This window comes from Narcine bancroftii, chromosome 4, assembly GCF_036971445.1.
Source record: "Narcine bancroftii isolate sNarBan1 chromosome 4, sNarBan1.hap1, whole genome shotgun sequence".
In the NCBI taxonomy this organism is placed as follows: domain Eukaryota; kingdom Metazoa; phylum Chordata; class Chondrichthyes; order Torpediniformes; family Narcinidae; genus Narcine; species Narcine bancroftii.
This window is the reverse complement of record NC_091472.1, coordinates 255,918,447-255,944,771: the sequence shown is the minus strand read 5'-3', so window position 1 is coordinate 255,944,771 and position 26,325 is coordinate 255,918,447. Positions and strand designations below refer to the sequence as shown.

Here is a 26,325-nt window from a genome sequence, read left to right as displayed (position 1 = left end):
GCTCATACCTTGAAGAAGGGCTCAGTCCTGACATGTCAGTTATATATTTTCTATGAGAGCTGCGAGACCGACTGAGTTCCTCAGGCATCTCTTTTTTTTTAATCTTGCCTTCCTGATCAGTCTGTCACATAGGGCTCTGTCAAATACATTGTTCTCATTGATTTTCCTCGTTACCATGATTTTCCAGATCCTCTTTGGCTAATAACTCTCAATCCAATTTTTAACAAGGGCAATTTTAAACAGTCTTCCAGTTTTCTGGCATCTATAAAATAGCAAAACCTCTGCTGTTCCATCCCTTGTTTCTTAACCAGCCTGGCATGTGCTTCATCTGGTTTAGATGATGAATCCAATTTTAAGTTTCCAAACTGCTTCATGTTTTCTCTCTGATTTAAAGTGGCTGATATTTTCTCTTAGCAATGATGTCCTCCGTGGTAAATAAAGGCAGACTCTTCTGCAGCATGCCACAATTTGATGTTGCTGGAAAATTTCAAAATCAAAATATTTTCATATCCTATGGACTGAATCATAAAATGGAAAGTGGATAATGTTGAAATGTATGTTTGAAGGGAAAGGAATAATTTGAAAGGAAAAGAAATGGATATCTTCTTACCAGGAGTCAACTGGTCAAGTCCTGTGCTGCATCATTCATGTTTTTTTTTCCAGTTCAGTGCCAATGGTGGATGAAAAGACCCAAATATTAATGCTAAGATTTGCCTCGGTTAATTGCACCAAAGTTGCATCGTGAGCAGACCTCCCCTTGAATGCACACTGTGATAGCTTTGGGAATCGGGTGCAGGGGTTGAGAAGGTCAGGCAGCTGGATATGGAGGCTCAAACTTGGCATCCAGGGGTGGTGACGATATTAAGAGTGCTCAAATATCTCTCGTTTATGCAAAAGGCTTCCAGATCTTGGCGAGACTCTGCTAGCCTTTGACAACAATAATAAATAACTAAATCCCATTGCTTTCTCAGTCACTGACTAAATTATAATGTGGTTCAATGTAATTAGAATTCTGATCTTCCAGCCTTTCTGTTACATGGTTGAGCATTGATTCCCTCCCATTGTAACTTCCGCATGCTGCTCACTCCACCAAAATCCCCAAGGACGTTTTGAAACAGAGTGAGTCACCGCTGGTAATTAGATGTAGGTTGGCTGCCTCCTTCAGAATCTCAGGTCAAGTAATTTGTGCAAAAATTCCTGCTGTGCTTTCTTTTCCTTTATTGATCTCTTGTCGGGGATGCTGAAAAATCTGACATTCTTATCCAGCCACCTTGGTGGGCTGCCTTGTTGATGCAATTGAGCCACCTCATTGGGTAATGTAAACAGTGAGAACGTTCACTTTGCATGCTATCCAGCTCGTCAACCCATCCATGGGACAGCAGTAAAAACACAGTACTGAGTTACAGAGAGGAATCAGTTGAAGCAGAGCAAATACAACATTATTTTACTAACACGAGGTTCATTCATGAGTCTGATAACAGCAGGAAAAAAACTGTCCTTGAATCTGGTGGTGCATGATGTCACTAATGAATCTTCCTCTCAAGCAGAGAAGAATAGAGTGTGGCTGAGGTGGGATGAGTCTTTTAATATGTCAACTGCTTTTCTAAAATGGGAGGTGTGCATAAAAGGAAGGGGGTATGTGTCTTGGTCTGAGGTGCATTCACAACTCTGTAGTTCCTTGCAGTCTTGGGAAAAACCATTCCCACAAACATTGAGGTGACAAGATATTTTCAATGGTGCATGTGTTGCTTTATTGTCAGAGTACATGGCAGCAGGTATGGATGGAATCCCCCCAGAGGTCTGGAAGGCTGGTGGCAAAATTCTGCATGCCTAACTGCATGAGTTTTTCAAGCTCTGCTGGGACCAAGGAAAGCAGCCTCAGGACCTTTGTGATGCAATCATCATCACCCTGTACAAAAACAAAGGCGAGAAATCAGACTGCTCAAACTACAGGGGAATCACGCTGCTCTCCATTGCAGACAAAATCTTTGCTAGGATTCTCCTAAATAAAATAATACCTAGTGTTGCCGAAAATGTTCTCCCAGAATCACAGTGCGGCTTTCGTGCAAACAGAGGAACTACTGACATAGTCTATGCCCTCAGACAGCTCCAAGAAAAGTGCAGAGAACAAAACAAAGGACTCTATATCACCTTTGTTGACCTCACCAAAGCCTTTGACACCATGAGTAGGAAAGGGCTTTGGCAAATACTAGAGCGCCTCAGATGCCCCCCAAAGTTCCTCAACATGGTTATCCAACTGCACGAAAACCAACAAGGTTGGGTCAGATACAGCAATGAGCTCTCTGAACCCTTCTCCATTAACAATGGCGTGAAGCAAGGCTGTGCTCTCACACCAACCCTCTTTTCAATCTTCTTCAGCATGATGCTGAAACAAGCCATGAAAGACCTCAACAATGAAGACGCTGTTTACATCCAGTACCGCACGGATGGCAGTCTCTTCAATCTGAGGCGCCTGCAAGCTCACACCAAGACACAAGAGCAACTTGTCCGTGAACTACTCTTTGCAGACGATGCCGCTTTAGTTGCCCATTCAGAGCCAGCTCTTCAGCACTTGACGTCCTGTTTTGCGAAAACTGCCAAAATGTTTGCCCTGGAAGTCAGCCTGAAGAAAACTGAGGTCCTCCATCAGCCAGCTCCCCACCATGACTACCAGCCCCCTCACATCTCCATCGGGCACACAAAACTCAAAATAGTCAACCAGTTTACCTATCTCGGCTGCACCATTTCATCGGATGCAAGGATCGACAATGAGATAGACAACAGACTCGCCAAGGCAAATAGCGCCTTTGGAAGACTACACAAAAGAGTCTGGAAAAACAACCAACTGAAAAACCTCACAAAGATAAGCGTATACAGAGTCGTTGTCATACCCACACTCCTGTTCGGCTTCGAATCATGAGTCCTCTACCGGCATCACCTAAGGCTCCTAGAACGCTTCCACCAGCGTTGTCTCCGCTCCATCCTCAACATTCATTGGAGCGACTTCATCACCAACATCGAAGTACTCGAGATGGCAGAGGCCGACAGCATCGAATCCACGCTGCTGAAGATCCAACTGCGCTGGGTAGGTCACATCTCCAGAATGGAGGACCATCGCCTTCCCAAGATCGTGTTATATGGCGACCTCTCCACTGGCCACCGAGACAGAGGTGCACCAAAGAAGAGGTACAAGGACTGCCTAAAGAAATCTCTTGGTGCCTGCTATGTTGACCACCGCCAGTGGGCTGATATCACCTCAAACCGTGCATCTTGGCGCCTCACAGTTCGGCGGGCAGCAACCTCCTTTGAAGAAGACCGCAGAGCCCACCTCACTGACAAAAGACAAAGGAGGAAAAACCCAACATCCAACCTCAACCAACCAATTTTCCCTCGCAACCGCTGCAACCGTGTCTGCCTGTCCCTCATCGGACTTGTCAGCCACAAACGAGCCTGCAGCTGACGTGGACATACCCCTCCATAAATATTCATCTGCGAAGCCAAGCCAAAGAAGAAAAACAAAACATGGCATCACGTGCAACCCTGAGATATTCCTGCAGGTGAGGCAAAATTACCACTTATTGGTAGCATAAATTTTTTTTTAGTGAGGGGTGCAGGTGACATGCCAAATTTCTGCAATCTTCTGAGAAAATAAAGGCACTGGTGTGTTTGCTTGTCTAATGCATTGATGTGGTTAGTGCCGGACTGGTCCTTGCAGATGTTTACCCCTCGGACACTTAATCATTTAATATGGATACCAAGTCAATAAGAAAATGGCCAATGGTAAGGTGTTGACTATCTCCAGCTCAGTGGCGATGATGCAGACAGGGGAACTGGCTCCAACCCTCCTTTGGAAGTGTATGATCAGCTCCATTGTCTAGTTAGCATTGACCTCGAGAAAGAGGAAGATAGTTGGGGGGGAGGGTGAGTGGTGGGGGTAGGAGAAGCAAGACCAGATATGAAGATCTGCAGATTTACACTTAACTTTTTGACTATGTTTAGTATCCAGATTTTTTTTGGATTGAATTCATTTTCAACTGGAATCTGGATGCTTATTTGGATCCTTAGCTTGGGCAGTTGCATCATTAGTTGATGAGTGATGATGTGTAGAATCTTTTCATGTGGAAAACCACCCCAATGCTGTCTCACAGGAGAGTCAGCTTAGAAAGAATGGCCCGGAGCCACACGGATGGGTAATTCTCTCAAGCTTTTGAAGAGGCAGCAAGTTTAGAGGAAATTAAAAATCTTCGGGCTATAGGAAACTGGTAGAAGAATTTTAATTCTGCAAGGATCAGGAGGCCAAATTTCCAGAGCGCATGTCTCCAGTTGGGGTAGAGGAGTTTGGGTGGATAGGGTGGGACAAAGTAACAGATATTTAATGTAAAGATAAGGGTTTTAAAATGGGGGTGGGGGTGGTTCATTCAAGAGCGAAGTAGGTAGTGAAGATGAGAATAAAACTTGGTACATGTTTGGGATGGAACATCAGAGATTTCATTGAATTCAAGTTTACAAAGGGTAGGAAATTGAAAGTTGGCTTCAAGAACATTGGATTAGTTATTTCTGGAACTGTGAGTGTCTGAGCAGCAGACTTCCTGAGGCAAAGCAGAGTTCAGAATGTTTACTAAAACTAGATGAATGAAACAGGAAGTCCCATTCTAATAGGACATGAATGACAGAGAGAAAGAGAGACCTTGGGGTGCAGGTCCATATTTCCCTGAAAGTGGTGTTGCAGGTGGATCAGGAAGTGAAGAAGGTATTTGGTATACCTGCATCAATGGATCAAGACTGAGGCATTGACAAAAGTTGGGGTGTCATGCTGATTAGAACACACTTGGAGCACCATGTACAGTTCTGGTTGCCACATTAAAGGAAAGATGTGGGAGCAGGAATGAAAATGCAGAAGAAACTTTCCAGGATGTGGCCTGGAATGTTGGGCTGTATTTATAACGAGAGATTGGCTCAGCACTGTTTATTCTTACCAGGACAGGAGGCTGAGGAGCGACTTTAGAACAGTGCAACAGAGGAACAGGCCCATCAACCCATTATGTCTGCTGCTCATGAGGCCAAAGAAACATCCTATCTGCCTGCCATGATGGCCTGAGCTGTATTCACAAAATTTCTGGCGGACTTGGACAAAGCAATTCCTGTACTAAGCTGTGATGCATCTTTCAATGGTAAGAAAAATTGGGGGCTGGTTGAATTTCCTTAGCCTTTTGAGGAAGTAGATGAATTGATATGCTCTCTTGGCTGTCATGTCAATATCATTGGAACAGGTTAAATTGTTAACAAATCATACCTTGGAAATTGAAACTCTGGCCATCTGCACCTGTCGGCTGCTAATATGGATACCAAGTCCATAAGAAAACAGCCTGGGCTGTAGTTATACAGTATGATGCCACCTGCTAGTGTGTCTTCATCTATTATTGCAGTGCTAATCTGTGGTCAGGACCCAATTAGTCTTGATATCCAGGCCAGCAATACGTTGTGGAGTTAAACTACAAAAGTCTGCAGACACTAGGGTCGAGTGCAATACACAAAGGCGCTGGAGAAATTCAGCAGGTCACGCCACATCTATAAGAAATATATGCTCATTCCTTGACAAAAGGGCTTAGGCCCAAAACATTGGTTGCCCTTTGCTTCCTATAGCTGCTGAATTTCTCCAGCAAGGCACTATCCTCTTTCCCCCTCAATGTATCAGAGAGTGCGCATGTGTAATGGATTGTCAATAACATGTATTTGGGAGGCTCCCAGCCTCAACATATCATGGATGCATGTTGTAAAATTGATTGTAATAGACCTGATACAGGAGGTGGTACCAGGGGAAGAAGAGGAATTGTAAGAGGTACATGAATCTTACTGTACTTCAGTTAGGCAGTAACTCCCTGAGGTACTATGTGACAGGATCTTAGTCATTTGTTAAAAGGAGTTGCTGTATAAAGATGTTCCAGCTCAGGGCTGCAAGCAATAGCCATCCTTGCCAGTATCACATTATTAAAAGTTCATATAGGGTGGGGGGGGGGGGGGGGGGGCGGAGGCATGCAAAAGATGTATGAAGCACCCTCAGAATTTAGGGCCCACCCGAGCTTTGTTTACAATCCATGTTCATAAATAGGGGAAGAAGATCATGCATCATTGCCCTGGTTCTGATTGAGGCCAGACAACATTACTGAAGTGATTCAATGATGGATATTCAAAAGCTGTCTAAATGCATCCTGGGCCATTCACTTTATTTATTTAGTGTCTGCTGAGCATGAAATGAACCAAGGAAAGATTCTGCAGTCCTATCTGGTTAAAACTCACTAATTCACTTCAGAATTTATTGAAGTTTAATCTGTTACACTTCCCCCTGAACTTTTCTGTATGTAGATTCAAATTGATGTTGAAATGCCACTTGCAGAAAACTGAAAACTAAATTGGAGACTCAACTCATGTCATTAAAATTAGGAATGCAGTGCATGCAAAAACACAGGCGAAAAGATCTTTAGAAGAAGAAAAATACTTATTTATTGTTCAGAGAGTGGACCTCAGGAGGAAAATTCAAGATTATTTTATTGTCACATAATAAGACAGAAAATATGATATTACACGATTAGTCCACCGAAAGGCAGACAAAATTGGTCACCAGCAGAAATTGCTCTCTGCCCCTTACAGCAAGAGAAAGAGAAGCAAAAGAGATCCCCCTCCAAGGTCCACTGAATGTCCATGGATTTGCTCCTGAGCTCCCACAGCATCACAGACTCCAGTCCAAACCATCAGTAACCTGAGCTCCAGATGCACACCTCTGACATGAATATAAAGTTTCCAGTACCCTCTCGCATCTCGGTTCAGATGCCTTGTGCCCCTTCAAACGGTCTCCAGCTGACCACAGCCTGGTGTGAGTCCTTGGACCATGATCACCAGTAGTCTTCAGCCTAACTGGGTTCTTCATTTTGATTCACCTGCCACTTGTATGTTCTTCAGCTGCAGAGTCCCTCACTGGTCTGCTGCCATGGTTGCCATCCAGGGATCATGTTCTCTTCATCTCAAAAGGGAATGTGGTCTGTAAATGGAACAGTACAGCACAGGAACAGACCCTTTGGCCCACAATACCCAAATTAAACTCAAACTCTTCTACCTGCATATGTTGAATGTTTTTTCATGCCCTGATTCATCGAGTGTCTACTTAAAAGCCTCTCAAACACTCCTATCATCAAGATGCTTTCAAAATAAAATCAGGAGAGCATATAGGAAATATTTTAAAAATAAAATCTGACAGCAGCTACAGAATCTCACCAGCTACTTCTTCCCTTTCCAACTCCCTCCTTGACTCCCTTGTTCATTCGTCCTTTCCCACCAATCCATCTGTTACCCTTGACATTTGCCCCTGTAACAGCAGGAGGTGCAACACCTAGTCCTCCACTACCTGTTCCTCTACCACCTTCCTCACCACAGTCCAGGGGCCTAAATAGCCCTTCCAGGTGAGGCAAAAATTCATCTGCACCTTACCCATTGCATTTGTTGCTCACGGTATGACTCTCCCGCCCCCCCCCCCCCCCCACCCCACAATGGCAAGTACTTCCAGAATGTGTGCTTAGCCCGCTACTCTATTCTTGCTACACCCATGGGTATGGCTAGGCTCAATTCAATTCAAATTACATCTATGAATTTGCCAATGACACCAAGGTCATCAGCAGAATCACAGACACGATGAAAATGCGTACAAAAATGAGATAGACAGGAAAACACAAAGCAGTCCTCGTCAAGGGGTCAACAGTGGAGAGGGCAAGGAACTTGAAATTCTTGGGTGTCACCATCTCTGAAGACCTATCCTGGGGCCATCATATCAATGCAATCATATTTCATTAGGAGTTTTAGGAGATTAGTTATGTCACCAAAGACTCTTGCAAATTTCTACAGGTGTACCATGGAGAGCATTATGACTTTTGCATTACTGTCTGGTATCGAGTTGCCAATACACAAGACTGGAACAGGCTACAGAGGGTTATAAACAGTCAACATTATCATGGGCATTAGTCTTCACTCCATTAAGACCATCTTTAAGAAGCGGTATCTTAAAAAAGCAGCTTCTATCATCAAGGACCTTCACCACCCAGTCCATATTCTCACAGTTACCATCAGGAAGGAGGTAGGTCTGAAGATGCACAGCCAGTATTACAAAAACAGCTTCTTCCCCTCTGCCATCAGATTTTTAAACAATGAAATTATGGACACTACCTCACTTTTTCTCTTGTTTGTGCTAGTTATTTTTTAAAAATCTTGCTTTAACAGAATTGTAATTCATGGTAATTTTGCAGCTTGTTCTACACAATACTGCTACTACAAAACAATAAATCTGCGACACATGTTCATGACAATAAACCTGATTCTGATTTGCAGAGACCCTATTCCATGCCATTTCAACTCCAATTCCCACGCTGACCTATTTGTCTTTGGCCGCCAGGGTGAAGCCTAATTTAAATTAGAGAAACAACTATTTATATTCTGCCTGGGTTGTTTTCAAGCTGCTGGTTAGATATTGAATTTTCCAATATGATGAGTTTCTTGTCCTATACATTGTGTAATGTACACAGAAATTTTTACTTGTTGCAGCTAAACCAATATTTTTTTTTAAACTACAAAAGTTTGCCTTAAATTGAAAGGAGATAACAAATACATACAAATGCTGACAACCCACTCCACATACCCACCATCCTCTCTGTGAAGAAACTAATCTTCAGGTCCTCTCTATATCTTTCCCCTCTCACATACAATTGGACCCTCTAGTTTTAACATAGAGCATTACAGCACAGTACAGGCTCTTCGGCCCTCGATACTGTGCCAACCCATATATTCCTACCAAAAAAATGTACTAAACCCTTCCTACCTCGTAAGCCTCTATTTTTCTTTCATCCACATGCCTGTCAAAGAATCTCTTAAATCCCCCTATTGTACCAGCCCCCACCATGATCACTGGTAAGGCATTCCAGTCAACCATAACTTTTAAAAAAAACTTACCCTGATGCCTCCTCTAATCTTCCTCTGGTGTTTGCTATTCCTGCCCTGGGTAAAGACTAGACATTTATCTTGACCTATACCCCTCATGATTTTATCAATCTCTCCAGTCACTCCTTAGCCCCCTACGTTATAGGGGGAGAAATAGTCCTAGCCTATCCCGCCTCTCCGCACAATTCAAGCCCAACAATCCTGGTAAAGTTCTTGTGAATCTTTCTGGCATCCTTTATAGCTTAATCTGCAGCTGGATGACCCAAAATGGCACCCCTGCTCCTGTAAATGATGTTCCTGCTGCTGTACTCCATGCTTTGGCCAATGAAGGCATGTGGGTCAAACAATGCCTTCACCATCCTGTCGCCACTTTCATGAAACTGTGTACCTGTTCCCCAAAATCTCTGTTTTCTCAAGCTCTGCCAATCACTGCAAGTTTAGCACATCCAAGTCCAACTTCACACTTGCCCATGTTAAATTCCACCCACTGAGAGTGATGAGGTAACAGCGTGTTTTCCCATCTCTAGGCAATGTAATTACCATGAAAAGAGAACCAAGCCTTTAGTTAGTGCTATGACAAGCTGTCAGGGAAAATGTGATGAAGGCATGTTTTATGTCACTGAGGCACTAAGTTCATGGAGCAGAGCTAATGGAATCCTGTAGTAATGTGCAAAAACTTCATTAATCCATCCAGTTTTGCCCTCTGATTTCCAATAATGAGAATTTGCATTTATGGAGCATAATTAATGTGGTAAAAATTGTTCTGAGCTCTTACAGCAGTGCATTCAGACAAAATCCATTTTCAAGCTACATCAGGAAATATTAGGTTTGAAGGAAGAAACAGGGGAGAGAGTTCAAGGAAGGAACTAAAGGGCTATGGGTGGCAGGAGGTGAAGGTGGAACTTACCATCTGTGGATGAATGAAAATTGGGGTTTTCAGTAAAAGGCCAGAAATGGAGGAGAGCAGAATGAAGTGTTTTGGGTCTGAAAAAAAATCAGATGAAGCAGTGGGGGATGAGTATAGAGGGAGAGAAGGGAAGGATGGGAGAAATCAAACCTCAGGAGGTGTTGTGGGACCATCAGTGAAACACTGGGGAAGGAGGGCACCCACTTGATAACCCAGAAGATTCCACCACTCACTTGGCTACTCCGCAGAGTCTAGGCAGCAAGTCTCAGGAGTGCAATAAGGGATATTAACATCTAGTTCCACATAACATACCTTCATCCTTGGTGAAATAATATAGGTTCTTGATCCCTATCCAGGCAATGGAGCAAATAAAAAACATCTAAATTTAAGGTTAATATCCATGTATTGAGTCATTTGTAGAATGGTTTACAAACATTAATAATGCAGAAGAACATCATCTGCTTCAACATGCTTGGGTTAAGTTGAATTCAGTGGCAAATGAAACCTGACAAAACTGTGTTCTCTGTTCCTTGGTGCAGAACAGTGCAAACACACACACAGCACACATACAGACAAACAATACATTTAAACAGTAATACATCTATTAAAATACCTAATATTAATAAATAGTAGAGTCAAAGAGTTGTTTTAGAAGTCATTCAGCAGTCTCACTGCTTGTGGGAAGAGATGGTGGCAGTATCTGGAACGGATGGAAAAGAATCTAAATTCATGTGACATTTAGCATGGCAAGTGGTTTTCAATGAATATCAAGCTATGTCATATTGACAGGGCTGTGACTCGGAAAGAGATTGAGTCCACTAAGGCAAAGGAAGAACATTTCATCTCGAAGCATGAGCGTTGATATCAAAGGATTAAATTTGCTTTTTTATGAAGCCTAATCCAGTGCCCACACTTGCCTCTGAGTCTCTCCACCCTGAGCTTGGATTACAGTCCAGCACACTGTAACATCCAGACAGGTACTCCACTACAGTGCAGAGAGATTGCTACATTGTTGGAAGTACTGTCTTCAATCAGACCACTCTGAACTACATTTTCTCTCTCTCTCTCAAAGTGGAGTACATGGTTTTAGAATATTACAGTACGTGCCCTTCAGCCTGTGATGCTGTGACAATATATGTAAAAACATTCTACAACAATCACATTTTTCCCTGCCTCACCCATAACCCTCTTTTTCTTTCAAATGGTTAATTACAGCATTATTAGAATTGGTGGAGGAGCAGAAGGATCTTATGGTTGCTGTGTAAGTTCATAGGGTGGTTAAGAAGTGCGTTAGCCTTCATTAGTGGGGGATCGAGTTCAAGGGCTAGAGTATTGTGTTCAGTTCTGGCCAGCTCATTATAAGAATGATGAGGAGGCTTTGGAGAGGGTGCAGAGGAGATTAAACAGGATGATGATTGGATTGGAGAGCATAATCTTGTGAAGAAAGGTTGACTGAGCCAGACTTTCTCTCATTAGCAACAGAAAATAGGAGGCATAAGATTATGAGAGGCAAAGATGAGAGTAGACAGCTAGTATCTGTTATCACCAATGGCCAATACCAGAGGACATCTGATTTAGATGAGTGGAGGAAAATTTAAGGGAGATGTCAGAGGTTAAGTTGAACAGAGAGTGGTGAGTGCCTGAAATGCATTGCTAGATGTGATGGAGGAGGTATAAATATGAACTTACCCTGGTTAGACACATGGACATATGGAAAATAGAAAGGGTTAGTTTAATGCTGGAATTGGTGGAAATAGGTTAGCACAACATTGTGGGCTGAAGGGTCTGTGGTATATTTTTCAATGTTCTAAGCAAGATAGACTACAAGGTGTGATGAGTTACCAATAAAGATTGGTTGGTACAGACGAAAGTGACATAATTATTATTTTGAGGGTCACGCTCTGTTCTCAGTGCTGCCGTCAGGAAGGAGGTCCAGATGTTACAAGACTTGTTCCTCAGGAATACTTGATACCCCTTCACCATCAGAATCAATCAGAGGCTCATTTAAGGACTCTGACTTTGCAGATTATTATTGAATACTTATTTTCTGTATTGCATAGTTTGTTTACATCTTTTTATTAGTTTATGTTTCTTTTGTATAAGTACTTTTTTTTTCTTGAGTACAGTTTATAGTTACTGATAAGTAGAAATTCTGCCTAGCCTACAGAAAAAGGTTGTATATGATGTCATGTGTGTAATCTGACAATAAACTTGAACTTGAGTCTGATAATGGTGGGAATGAAACTGCCCGTGAATCAGGTGGTGCATGATATCACACTTGTTAATCTTCTTCCTGATGAGGTGCGAGGCTGGTGAGGAAGGGTCAATTTTTTTAATATGTTGGCACTGGGATCTATAGATGGAGGTGAGGGGTGTGTGTATGTGTGAGATGGACTGAGCCACGTTCATAACCCTCTGCTGCTTTTTGTGGTAGGCCGAGCAGTTCTGGTTATGGGCATTGTGCAGGGAGGTGGGACTAGAAAGGGGTGTTTGGTTCGGTGCGGACTAGAAGGGCCTAATGGCCTGTTTCCGTGCTGTAATTGTTATGTTATGTTATGATGCACCCAGATAGAATGCTTTCAATTATGCACCTGTAGCAGTTGCTAAGAAATGCAGATAATGTGCCACTTTCCTCAGTGTCTCCTGCTCCATAATTGACTGGGCTCCGAGCACTAATAGTGAGTTCAGATAGGAGCAGAGGCTATGATTGGCACAGTTCTTTGAGGAAGAATAACATAGAAATTCCTACTGTTTGGTGAGCAGATTGGCAAGGAGTCCAGGGCAGGATAGGGAAACATAATGAGCAATTATGAAAAATTGTGTGAGTGTGAAAATATATTTTTTTAATCTACAGCTGTTGGAAACCCTGTTCCCTGTAAGCTGTGCATGCACACACGTTTTGCAACCAGAGCACAGAAGGAATTAATATGCGCTCAAAAGGTTAGTTACCTAAAATCAAATTTTAACTAAATGTTATTGTGTAAAGTGCAACCATACTTGTATTATATTTAAAAAAAAATGCCAATACCATTTTAATGGCCACGAGAGATAGGCTGTGCCAAAATAGCTTGAAACCATTTCAAGTTTACATTTGCACAGGCACCCAGTGCGCACATACTTTGGTCACAGGAAAAACATTGCACAACATAAACATTTTCTGCACACTGACTATTAAAAATTAGAGGGAACTTTGGTTGGAAACCTGAAAAAAAAAACTGCCAGACTTTGCACATTGACAGGTGAGAAGTGCTTCACTTAGAACCTTCGCTCTGTCTGCATCAATCATCAAATGGCCAATCGTTTCATTTCTGCACCCCACTCCCTCGCTATCATGTTTGTCCATGGCCTCGTGCACTGCTAAACCAAGGCCACCTGTAAATTGGAGGAGCACCACCTAATAATCTGCCTGTGCACTCTCCAGATGGCATTAGCATCGACTTCTCCAGTTTCTGCAAGACCACTCTCTGATCTTCGTCTCTTCTCTAGCCATCTGTCTCCTTTCCTCCAGCTCTCCACCTCACAGAGCCATTCCCCCTCCCTCTGTTTTCTGCTGTGCCCTCCCTCCCTTACCTCTTGCCTGTGGGCCTGAACTCCTTCTCCTGCCCCCCCCACCATTTTGTTTGGGCACCTGCCTACATTTTGCTCATACATTAATGAAGAGCTCAAGCCTGAAACATTGGTTATGTACCTTTAACTTTGCTATATAAAGTAGGCTGTTTGACCTGCTGAACTTCCCCAGCATTGAGTTTTTAATATAAGATGAGTCTCGTTCCAGCATTTATAGGTTTTATGGAGTGAATGTATCTGGAGGCTGGAGGTTGAGGCTGAACAGCCAGATGTTGTAGTTGACACCAAATGCCAAAAAAAACCAGAAAAAAAGGTGAGATGTTATGGCTGGAAATGATCGAAAAGAGAAGAAGATTTGGAAGCAGGGCTTCAATCTGCTCATATCTGGATTATTCTCACTGCTACATACCTGTGAGCGCAGAAGTAGGAGGATTGTACAATGAAATAATAGCAGCCAAGGTTCAAGGGGGAAGATCCTGCCTATTTTTCTTGCTCATCCTGGAGATTAGTCTCACTCCAATGAGAAAGGTGCTTCCTGCCCCCAATATACTCAACATTGCCCATATCAAATATGCTTTAAAAATACACAATGAGGCCGGAATTTCCATGAATCAATGTAGACATCAATGACTGGTCGGCCTACAGGAGGGGGTTGAAAATTTGGCTGAATGGTGCATCAACAACAAACTCAATGTCAGCAAAACTACGAAGCCGATTGTGGACTTCAGGAAGGGAAAACCAGATGTGTACGATCTAGTGATCATTGGGGGAATCAGAGTTGGAGAGGGTGAGCACATTTGAATTCCTGGAAGTCACAAAAGCAGACCCATCATACCAACGTCAACATCATGAAAGCATGTCAGTGTCTTTACTTTCTTGGGAGTTTGTGCAAGTTCAATATGTCATCAGAAACCTTTGCAAAACAGAAGTGTAGTGGAAAATTTGCTGACCGGCTGCATCACGGCATGGTACGGGGGCACCAATACCTCTGGACGGAAAGCCCTGCAAAAGGATGACACAGCCCAGTACATCACAGGCAAAGCACATACCAACATTGAGAATATCTACATTGAAAGCTACTGTTGGAGAGTAGCAACAATCGTCAAGGATCCACACCACCCAGCACATGCTTTGTTCTCGCTGCTGCCATCAGGAAAGAGGTGTCACAGGACTTGAACCGAAAGGTTCAGGAACAGCTGCTACCCCTTCACCATCAGGCTCCTTAACAACAAACTCAATCAGAAACTTATTTAAGGATTCTTACTTTGCACATTTATTTATTACTGATTTTTTTTTTGCATTTGTACAGTTTGTTTAGATTTTGTCTTTCTTTACATTTTTCTTTTTGATATACATGTCTTTCTTCTTTGGTACAGTTTACAGTTACCGATAAGTAGAAATACTGCCTTGCCGGCAGAATTATTAACATTGTATGTGATGTTATGTATGTATTCTGACAATAAATTTGAACTTTGACCAATCTTTTAATGTTATAAATGCAGAGGAGTGGGGTGGGGGGGTTGAGTTATGCTGAGATGTTTGGAGATGGAATGCCAAAGCTTTCACAGCTGGAGTAACAGAATTTGGAAATTCCAATAAGTTCCGATTTATTGTCAGTGCACACATGACATCACACAACCTGAAATTCTTTTTTCCTGCAGGCTAGGCAGAATTTCTACTTATCGATAGTGCAAAAAAAACTGTATTCAAGAAAAGATATGTATCCCGAAGACAGAAATATAAACAAAAAACAGTCATGTAAACAAACTGACAGTACAGAAAATTCAGTAATAAATAATGTGCAAATTCAGTCTCTGATTGAATTTGTTGTTTAGTTTTCTGATGGTTGAGGGGTAGCAACTGTTCTTGAACTTGAGGCTGAAGGAGGATGATGGGGCTGGACAAGATTGGAAGGTCGAGGCAAGGTTTAAATTCAAAACTGAGAGCTGGTGCAGAAATCGGTGGCCATAATGGGAGAGCTTTGATTAGATTTTCAAACCTGCCAGTTTTGTTTTGGAGGGGGGGAATTCATCTGAATTATACTGAGGCCGTGGCTGGTGGTTGGGCACCCTCTTATCCACTTTGAGGTGCATAGCGCACTGTTTCACACTTACCAAATCAAGATGCCAATAAATTTTGATCACCTTGTGGAACTTTGGCAGTTCCAAAACATGAATTCTAAATGGGGAGAAATATATTGCTTAACAACTGTGGCAGCACGGTTAGCATAGCAGTTAGGCAATGCTGTTAAAGCACCAGCATTCGGGACTGGGGTTTGAATCTAGTGCTGTCTGTAAGGAGTTCTCCCCGTGTCTGCATAGGATTCTACCAAGCGATCCGGTTTCCTCCCCCCATTCAAAACATACCAAGGGTTGTAGGTCAATTGGGTGTAATTGAGCGTCATGGGCTCTCGGGAGAAAAGGGGCTGTTACTGTGCAGTATGGCCTAATTTAAAATTAAATTAAATTAAATTTTATATGGTGAAAAGCAAGACTATATGTCCCATTTAAATGATGCAATCCTGTTCAATGTCCACTCACTTCCTCTGGCTGAGCAATGAACTCTCCGTGGAGCCTTTTAAAAGAAAATGTGTGTATGCATCCAATTAAGGAAAAACTTTGTGAATTTCCTCCAAGACTTCTCAAGGCATTCGAGTCAGTTCCAGGATATTGTAGTGGTCCAAAACTCATTGCAATTTCAATTTGCATCACAATCCCAATGCCTGGAAATTGTTTCCTTGGAGACATTTAGAACCATTTGAGTCATACAAGGCAGATGTGTGCACTCAGTCCAGCTGCACTGACGGTTCTTTAAAAGATATATCCCCTTAATATCCAGACTCCTCTGTTAGTGTATATCCTCATTCCCATTATGTTGAAAGTTGTTGGAGCAGATGAGTGAAGGCATCGATAGAACTTAATAATATTAAATTGGCAAACGGATGGCATTTGGCAGAACGTAATAATCTGTCACTCTCCAACTGGAAGGTATTAGCATGTAAATTGGAGGAGCAACACCTGTGATGTTTCTTTTATTGTAATAAAGAAACTTGGATTATTTTAAAACAACTATACTTTATTAGCTAAAGAACTCACTCATGACCGTGTGGAGGCATCCATCTTGAATCTCCTGAGCTGCCACAAACTAGTCTGCAACTGCCTCTAGTGGTCGGGAGGATCACTAGCACTCTATCACTATATCTCCTTTCCTTGAGATGTTAAATCTAATAACATGACATACTAATACAATGTTCATTTACATTTAAAGTTCAACACAAGCATAAATACAACATCAGAAGCACAAACATTTTAAGTATGCAGTTCCATTTCTTTTAGAGATTCAGTCTGTCAGGTGCTTTGATAATATGTGTGGATCTTCTCAACACAGGTGCTTGTGTCAGCTCTGCTGCTCCACTATTGTTGAGCACCAGTGAACCAGAGGAACACTGGTTCCTCTGTTGCTGTGTAGGCTGGATCTTCTGCATTTGTCTGTTCCTGCAGTGTCTCTTGTATTTTCAGCAAGCTCTTTCGATTCCTTCTCAGTATTTGACCTCCTCTGTTCTGACAGTGTCGGATCTTGGATTTACTTCCTCCAGAACAGTGGCCTTTTAGTCCTAAGTGTTGGAATCTCTGAGTCTCACTGTGCCAGGTTGTGCCAGTGGCCATAAGGTTCTTGTTGACTTGTCATATTTTGCTTTTTGTCTCCATTGCAGATGCTTTTGTTTCCATTCGACATTTTTTTTTATCTCTGTTCTTGTTTGGGTCTGCAGAGTAGGGAAGCACGGTGTGTAGTCTACGTCCCATTGACAGCAGTTGACATGCCATGTTCAAGTGGCAAAGCTCTGTAACTCAATAGAGCTAGATATGGATCTGAGCCACTGTCTAGTGCTTTCTTGAGCAACTGTTTAACTATGTGAACTCCTTTCTCTGCTACACTTTGACTGTGGATGCAGAGGACTTGAAGTCACATGTTGAAAATCATACTCTTCTGCAAAGTTCTGGAATTCTCTACAACTGTAGAATGATCCATTGTCAATGTAGATGATTTGAGGAATTCCATATTTTGCAAAGATCACACAAGCACCAGACACATTAGGAAGCAGCGCAATCTCCAGATAGTTCGCCAGCAAGTTATTATTTCAATCCATGTGAATCAGATCAGTCACAACTTTCTGTCATGGTTCTGCTATTAAGTCAGTTATCATCATGACTTCCTTTGTCTACTTGGAGACACACACAAACAGGTCTCACAGCTTGAAACCATCATGTCAATATCAGTGTTTATCTCTGGCCAATAAGCATCAGTTCTGATCCTCCTCTTGCATTTTTCAATTCCAAGATACCCCTTATGCAACCTTTTCAGCATCTCTTGTAACAGTGATTGAGGAATGATAATTCTGATCTATCTGATTAGAAGTCCATTGACACACTGATGTTGTAGTATGGCTGACATTCACCTCTAGTCAATCCTTCATTCAGATTCTTGATGACCTTCTGTAGAACTGTGTCCTTTTCTGCTTCAGCTGTGATCTGCTTGGATTTCATATCAAATATGGGAAGAGATTCAATGATCTGGTTTTCATGGAGATTCACATCTGTCTCTGTGGAGCTCTCATTATGTGCTTCATTGCCCTGGATAACAAATTAGATAGCACAATAAGTTTCCCTGGTGTGTACACCCTCTTGACTAGGCTTGAGTCTTCGCATGCTTTTTCACTCAGCAGTGATTCATGTCCATCTGGAACTTCTATGAACCTGAGAAGGTAGTCTTTACCTTTAATTTTCACCTTGAGTTTACATGTACCTTTCATGTCGATGCTGTTTCCATTGTAGTCTTTGAGCTGAACAGGATTTGCATGGATGTTAGGCTTTATCTTCGTTGACATGATTTCATGCTCTCAGATCGAATTGACCTTTACCCTTGTGTTTAGCTTGAAAGGAATATTTTTTCCATTTGTCCTGCTCGATTCACATTTGGCTGTTCAGTGTCTGTTGGTTTAGAATCTTCCTGCACAACCATGCCAATGAAGAGTCCATCAATGAGAACAGTTTCTTCTGTAGTGTGTTTTATAGTGTGCATGCTTTCACTTCTGCTTTGTGTCCCTTTGGAAAAACATTGCTTTTCGTAATGATTCTGCCCTCTGCACTTAATACAGACTTTTCAATAGGCTGGGCATTGTTTTGGTGCATGGTGAGTGCCACATCATTTGCAATTGAATGTCCCTCCATCTTTTTGTTGTTTTCTACATCTCATTTTTTTTTTGTTTATGTGTGTGGACACACACACTGTGGCAATGGATATGCCTTCATTTTCACTGGCTTTTGCATTATTACCAAACTTGTTCACATGCTGTAGAACTGGCATGGCATATCTTCACAGCTTCAGCTAAGGTAAACTCTATCCCTTGCAGCAATCTCACTATCACTTTCTTATCATTCTGCCCAAACACAGTTTGATCATAGATCATTAAATCTTGCAGCGATCCAAAATTGCATGTTCTTGCTTTTAATTTTATGTCTGTTAAAAAGGTATCAAATCTCTCTTCCTACAACTGTATACATGAGCAAAACACATACTTCTTGAGTGTTTCATTTTCCTTTGGTGAACAGTGTTCTTCAAACATCTTGATAACCTTGTCAAACTTGCCCTGGTCTTCTGCCTCAGCAAAAACAAATGTATTGAAAACCTCTAATGCTTAAGATCTCACCACAGTTAGTATCTTCCATGCATCAGGTTTGCTGTCGAGTCCAATGGCTTGCAGGTACAGCATGAATCTTCGTTTGAACAACCGGCACTCATGCTCAACATTTCCACTTGAATTTACAGCATCAGGAACTTTACACTCTCCATATCTCTCCTGAAAAAAACTGATACATAGTCTGCACATTCCTGATATTTCTGCCACTCCTATGATTTTTCTTTTATTGTAATAAAGAAATTTGGGTTCTTTTAAAACAACTATAGTTTATTAGCTAAAAATTCACTCATGACGGTGTGGAAGCATCCATCTTTCATCTTTCTACATCTTTGCACTCCCTTACCTCTGTTTTCTGGTGTTCCCACCCTCTCTTAATCACCTATTACCTACTGCCTATTGAACCATGCTCCTTCTCTGCCTGTCCCCTCTACCATTTTGTTTGGGCACCTGCCTACATTTTGCTCATACCTTGATGAAGGGCCTCAAAATGTTGGTTATGTATCATAACCTTAGCTACATAAAGTCCCCCTTTATCTACAGTGAATATGTTCCCAGACCCCCACCGAATGCCTGAAACCACGGATGGTACCGAATCCTATACAGAGTATGTTCCGTTTAACGTCTACGATATGTTCTGTGAAATTGGGGGTTATGCGTTGTGGATGTTGTGCCAATACCATATTATGTACTTAACAAAGCTATATGGGATACACTAGTGTAACTGTAAACTTTTTATCTGTAAGTTTGGATCAGTGTGAGGACCGATAGAGGGCTGTGGGCAGTGTCTGGGGCAGTGAAACCAGTGTGGGGACTGACACAGGGCTGTGGGCAGGGTGCAGGACAGTAGGATCAGTGTGGGGACCAACATGGGGCTGTGGGGGAGAGTGTGGGGCAGTGGGATCAGTTTCAGACCACAGTTGACTGAGGGTGACTGAAACCATGGAAAGCGAAACCACGGATAATGGGGGAAACTGTTTGACCTGCTAAATTTCTCCAGCATTGTGTTTTTACTTCAATTATGGTATCTGCAGCTGTTCATTGCTTTACTTCTAATTTTAAGGGGGGTCTGTAATTTCAACAGAGGGAACAGAATCTTTGACCTAGACCAAGACCAAGCCAAATTCTCTGGATCGCCCCATAGTTTACTGGAAGAAATCTATTCTCATTCATCATTAGATGTGGTGAGAGTGGCCTACTCTTGACATCAAGGAAGTATCTGATGAAGAGGTGGTTGGAAGGGACCCCGGCAAAATCAGGGGAAACATGCCTGTGGTTGGATTGTACCTCACAAAAGGAAAGGTGGTTATGGTTTCAGGGTGTATCTGCAGGAGTTCTTCAAGGGTGTGTCCCAGGCCCAACAGCTGTCAGTGTTATCTTCCAACATGAGGCACGCAATAGGACTGTTTGCTGATTATTGAACAATGCTCATTTCTATTCGCTGCTCCTTGGCCAATGAAGTAGCCTATGCAGCAAGACCTAGATAATACGGTAGCCAGGCATAGGATGATCATTTGCAAACAGTGTACGCACACCTTAAAGTGCAGGCAATAACAATTTCCAATGAGAGCCAGTGCAGCCACCGACCTTCATTGAATGGCATTGCCATCAACCCTGAAGGAATTCAGAACTCAGCTGGATCAGCTTCAAAAGTGTTGCAGATCAGAGCAACATTTGTGTGTCAACATTTCCGAGAATCTGTCCTGGAACCTCCTTGTCGATGTAATCACAAAGAAGATCTGCCAGCGTCTATACTTTGTGTGGTTTTTAAGGAGATTTGCTATGACACTGAAGACTCTCTAAAACTTATACAGGTGTTCTAGCTGGTTGCATCACTGTCTGGTATGGAGGTGCCAACGCTCAGGACAAGAAAAAGCTCCAGAGGGTTGTTCACTCGGCCTGCGACATCATGGGCACCAGACTTCACTCCATTGAGGACATCTGCAAGAGGAGGTGTCTTAAGAAAGCAGTCTATTCCTTTAAGGAGCACCCAGGACATTCCCTCTTCACTCTGCTACCATTGGGATAAAGGTGCAGGAGCCTAAAGGTGAGCACTCAGTGGCACAAGGGCAGCTTCTTCCCCACTGCCATCAGATCCTTGAATGAACAATATACCATAGACACCGCCTGACTTTGACTTTTTCCTTACACTCTTTTTATTTATTTTGTACAGTGGTTTATATAAATGTTTGCACTGTGATGTTGCCACAAAACAATGGATTTTATGACATGTTCAAGATAATAAATTCTGATTCTGAATATTCTGTAGTGAAGAATTCCAAAGTCTTTCGACTATCTGAAAGGCACAAGAAAAGAAGATTAAAAAAATGCACCTCAAACAACACTTCAGATTTCAGATCTATTGTCAGAGCACATACAATCTTGAGATTCTTCTTCCTTCCGGAGAAGCACTCAGTTTAAATGTGTAAAGAACTGTAAATAGATAATGAATGTAAACAAATTGCGCAATACAGAGAGAACAAAAAGAAAATCAATAAAGTGCTCAAGGAAGTGTCCTTAAATGAGTTTGTCGTTGAGGAGTCTGATGGTGGAGGGGTAGCAGCTGTTCCTGAACCTGGTGGTGTGAGTCATGTGCCACTTAAACCTTTTCCCTGATGGCAGCGTTGAGAACAGAGCATGTGCTGGGTGGTGTGGGTCTTTGATGATTGCTGCTGCTCTCTGACTGCAATATTCTTTGCGGATGTATTCAGTACTGGAGAGTGTTTTGCCTGTAATGTCCGGGGCTGTGTCCACTATCTTTTGGAAGGCATTATGTTCAGGGGTATTGGTGCTCCCATACCAGACCATGACGCAGTCGGTCAGCATACTTTCCACCATAGCTCTGTAGAAATTTGCAAGGTTTCTGATTATCATGCCATACCTCTGCACATTAAGAAGCTTTGTGCCATCCAATTTGATTGGCACCCCCCTTCACCCCACCCCCACCACTACCCTGAGTATTTAGTCTCTTAAACCTTGGCATGCAATGGCTGCTACAAAATTCACTGCTGGTGTTTGCCAGATCCAATCCCAAACCAGCAACCTGTCCCACCCAGAAGTTAAACCTGTGAATGATGTTAGATTGGCATTGGAGGAATGGCAGAGGTTGGAGGGGGGATAGTACACCACAATGGGATTTGACAACAACATTTCAAATGAATCAGGAGCGAATGAGGCATAAGAAGCTCAGCGTTAAAGGATGAACTGGATAAAAATGGTATAGTTTTGAATAACCACAAGTTCATCAATGCAAGTTCAGCAACAGTTGTTTTGGTATAGTCAAATATGATGCAGACGAGATTTAACACATGTATTAGATTATCTGCTCATTTTGTAGATGGAGGTGGGAGCTTATCTGTGTACAAATTGCCTTCTCCATTCCCTATATTTCAACAGTGAACACATTGATAAATGCCATTAGATTTCAAGACACCCTTAGGTCCTGAAATATATAATTTAAATGCAAGCTTTTTTCTCACATGAATGAAAGTCCAAGATGTCTTTTCATATACTGAGGGAGATCAGTTAGTCTCTTGAGCCCATACTTTCACTGAGCACAATATCTCTGAAAGCTGTGGGGATTCTATGCAAAAATATTCCTTCAATAATTTTATCGCTGAAGTTTATTTTTATGGACTGCTATCTTTCCCTGAACATTTTTAGTTCTCAGTGCCAAGTGTTATGAGTATTTTTGCAGAGTGCTATCATCAAATAAACTTTATTTGTCACATTATACCTAGCACAGAGAGAAGGATTCTTCTCCAAGCAGATTAATAGACTATCTCCAACATTCATGCAGTAAAGAGCACCATTATAGAAAATGAAACTGCAATGAAAAGTATGATGACCTAACATCAAGCAAGGCCAGCATGATACCACTGTTGGATGGCTTGAAGGACTTCTAGTGGGGCAGGAGACGTTCTAGTGGAATTGATGGTAGCTTGGTTGAAATCCTTGCCACTTAATGTGGCCTTGGGATATTTTATTTTGAGATTATTGCTGGAGGTGCATAGTTCACTTTTGCCTGGGGTGGTATGTAGACTGCAGTTAGTATAACTGAGGTGAATTCCCACGTGTGAACAGTTGTAACAGGTAACACAGGTTGGCCAGATGAGCATCACTGGCCTTCTCTTGTTTTTCCTGTCTGACAACCTTATGGTTAGTTAGTACTCAGTGGGTTTGGATTGGGTTAGTTTGGATTGGGTTAGTTTGGATTGGGTTAGTGAGGATTGGGTTAGTGTGGATTGGGGTTGTGTGGATTGGGGTTGTGTGGATTGGGGTTGTGTGGATTGGGGTTGTGTGGATTGGGTTGGTGTGGATTGGGTTGGTGTGGATTGGGTTGGTGTGGATTGGGTTAGTGTGGATTGGATTAGTGTGGATTGGGTTAGTGTGGATTGGGTTAGTGTGGATTGGGTTAGTGTGGATTGGGTTAGTGTGGATTGGGTTAGTGTGGATTGGATAAGTGTGGATTGGGTGAGTGTGGATTGGGTGAGTGTGGATTGGGTGAGTGTGGATTGGGTGAGTGTGGATTGGGTTAGTGTGGATTGGGTTAGTGTGGATTGGGTTTGTGTGGATTGGGTTTGAGTGGATTGGGTCTGTGTGGATTGGGTCTGTGTGGATTGGGTCTGTGTGGATTGGGTCTGTGTGGATTGGGTCTGTGTGGATTGGGTCTGTGTGGATTGGGTCTGTGTGGATTGGGTCTGTGTGGATTGGGTCAGTGTGGATTGGGTCAGTGTGGATTGGGTCAGTGTGGGTTGGGTCAGTGTGGGTTGGGTCAGTGTGGATTGGGTCAGTGTGGATTGGGTCAGTGTGGATTGGGTCTGTGTGGATTGGGTCTGTGTGGATTGGGTCTGTGTGGATTGGGTCTGTGTGGATTGGGTCTGTGTGGATTGGGTCTGTGTGGATTGGGTCTGTGTGGATTGGGTCTGTGTGGATTGGGTCTGTGTGGATTGGGTCTGTGTGGATTGGGTCAGTGTGGATTGGGTCAGTGTGGATTGGGTCAGTGTGGATTGGGTCAGTGTGGATTGGGTCAGTGTGGATTGGGTCAGTGTGGATTGGGTCAGTGTGGATTGGGTCAGTGTGGATTGGGTCAGTGTGGATTGGGTCAGTGTGGATTGGGTCAGTGTGGATTGGGTCAGTGTGGATTGGGTCAGTGTGGATTGGGTCAGTGTGGATTGGGTCAGTGTGGATTGGGTCAGTGTGGATTGGGTCAGTGTGGATTGGGTCAGTGTGGATTGGGTCAGTGTGGATTGGGTCAGTGTGGATTGGGTCAGTGTGGATTGGGTCAGTGTGGATTGGGTCAGTGTGGATTGGGTCAGTGTGGATTGGGTCAGTGTGGATTGGGTCAGTGTGGATTGGGTCAGTGTGGATTGGGTCAGTGTGGATTGGGTCAGTGTGGATTGGGTCAGTGTGGATTGGGTCAGTGTGGATTGGGTCAGTGTGGATTGGGTCAGTGTGGATTGGGTCAGTGTGGATTGGGTCAGTGTGGATTGGGTCAGTGTGGATTGGGTCAGTGTGGATTGGGTCAGTGTGGATTGGGTCAGTGTGGATTGGGTCAGTGTGGATTGGGTCAGTGTGGATTGGGTCAGTGTGGATTGGGTCAGTGTGGATTGGGTCAGTGTGGATTGGGTCAGTGTGGATTGGGTCAGTGTGGATTGGGTCAGTGTGGATTGGGTCAGTGTGGATTGGGTCAGTGTGGATTGGGTCAGTGTGGATTGGGTCAGTGTGGATTGGGTCAGTGTGGATTGGGTCAGTGTGGATTGGGTCAGTGTGGATTGGGTCAGTGTGGATTGGGTCAGTGTGGATTGGGTCAGTGTGGATTGGGTCAGTGTGGATTGGGTCAGTGTGGATTGGGTCAGTGTGGATTGGGTCAGTGTGGATTGGGTCAGTGTGGATTGGGTCAGTGTGGATTGGGTCAGTGTGGATTGGGTCAGTGTGGATTGGGTCAGTGTGGATTGGGTCAGTGTGGATTGGGTCAGTGTGGATTGGGTCAGTGTGGATTGGGTCAGTGTGGATTGGGTCAGTGTGGATTGGGTCAGTGTGGATTGGGTCAGTGTGGATTGGGTCAGTGTGGATTGGGTCAGTGTGGATTGGGTCAGTGTGGATTGGGTCAGTGTGGATTGGGTTACTGCACACATTCCAATCAGGTGCAATACACAAAGACATTGGAGAAATTCAGCAGGTCGTGCAAAGTTGGTACATGGATTTGTGGGAAAAATGAGCATGTGGCTGTCTTGAAGAACTTCTTTCTTGTCACTTTTATAGACGTGAATTATTAAGTATTCTTTATTACTTAAAGCCAAGAAATAAAGCCTCAATGTTATTCTTTGAGATTTTGTTCTATTGCATTCGTGTAACATTCTACTGCCATTTAACAGAGATGCAAACAATTTTATTATTATGCATTCTGTGGCATCATTGCTTCTACTGAGATACTGTGCTGAGGAACATCACAACAAGGTGGTATATGTTGTTAGGAAGAAAAGTGGGACTTGAATTAAGCTCGAGTCCTTGGCCCCAGAACTGCTAAATACCATCTCCTGTTCTGTGCATCATGGTTAACACATTGAGGCATGATTCATAAATGGGCAGGAGGCACACAGGAGACTGCAGATGACAGAATCTGAAGATCACAATCTGCTGGAGGAAGTGACAGACAGCATGCCGAGGAGCATCAGAGGGAGAAAAAGACTGGTCGATGTTTCGAGCCAAAACTCTTCATTAAGGGAAGTGTAAAGAGGACAGGGTGTGGGATGAGGCATGGGATTGGCCAGCTAATCAGAGGTGACGCATGATGGAGAACATTACTTCAGCATGATGTTATGTCAACCTACTCCAAGCAATCTAATCTCACTATTTTTCTTATATCCATGTGCCTGTCTAAGAGTCTTTCGATTATTATTGTATCAGCCTCCACCACCACCCCTGGCAATGAATTCCAGGCCTTTTAAACTCTGTGTTTAAAAAAAAACTTACCTCTGATGTCTTCCCTAAACTATCCTTCACTCAAACAGTTATCTTCTGGTATTTTGCTATTGAAGTGTGGCAGATTTGAGAAAGATAGGAGAGAGAAAGAAAAACAGATTTATTGTCAGAGTACATACATGATATCACATACAACCCTGAGATTCTTTTTCCTGTGGGTGAGGCAGAATTACCAGTTAGTGCAAAAAAATGT

The 26,325-nt window shown here is 42.9% G+C and overlaps 1 protein-coding gene across 4 annotated transcripts in view; it reads left to right on the top strand.

Annotated features, from left to right (window-relative positions):
* The window catches only part of slc49a4 (solute carrier family 49 member 4), a 182,147-nt gene that overhangs the window by 119,286 nt on the left and 36,536 nt on the right, over positions 1-26,325 (top strand). Inside the window, exon 9 of one of the 4 annotated variants that reach the window (XM_069934797.1) lies at positions 12,741-12,826. The exons of 2 other annotated variants lie outside the window; for them this stretch is intronic. In XM_069934797.1, the coding sequence (XP_069790898.1) occupies positions 12,741-12,826 (86 nt within the window). Of the gene's footprint in view, positions 1-4,979; positions 5,165-12,740; positions 12,827-26,325 lie in introns of those variants that run through there. One more of the 4 variants, XM_069934800.1, reaches the window with a different exon arrangement.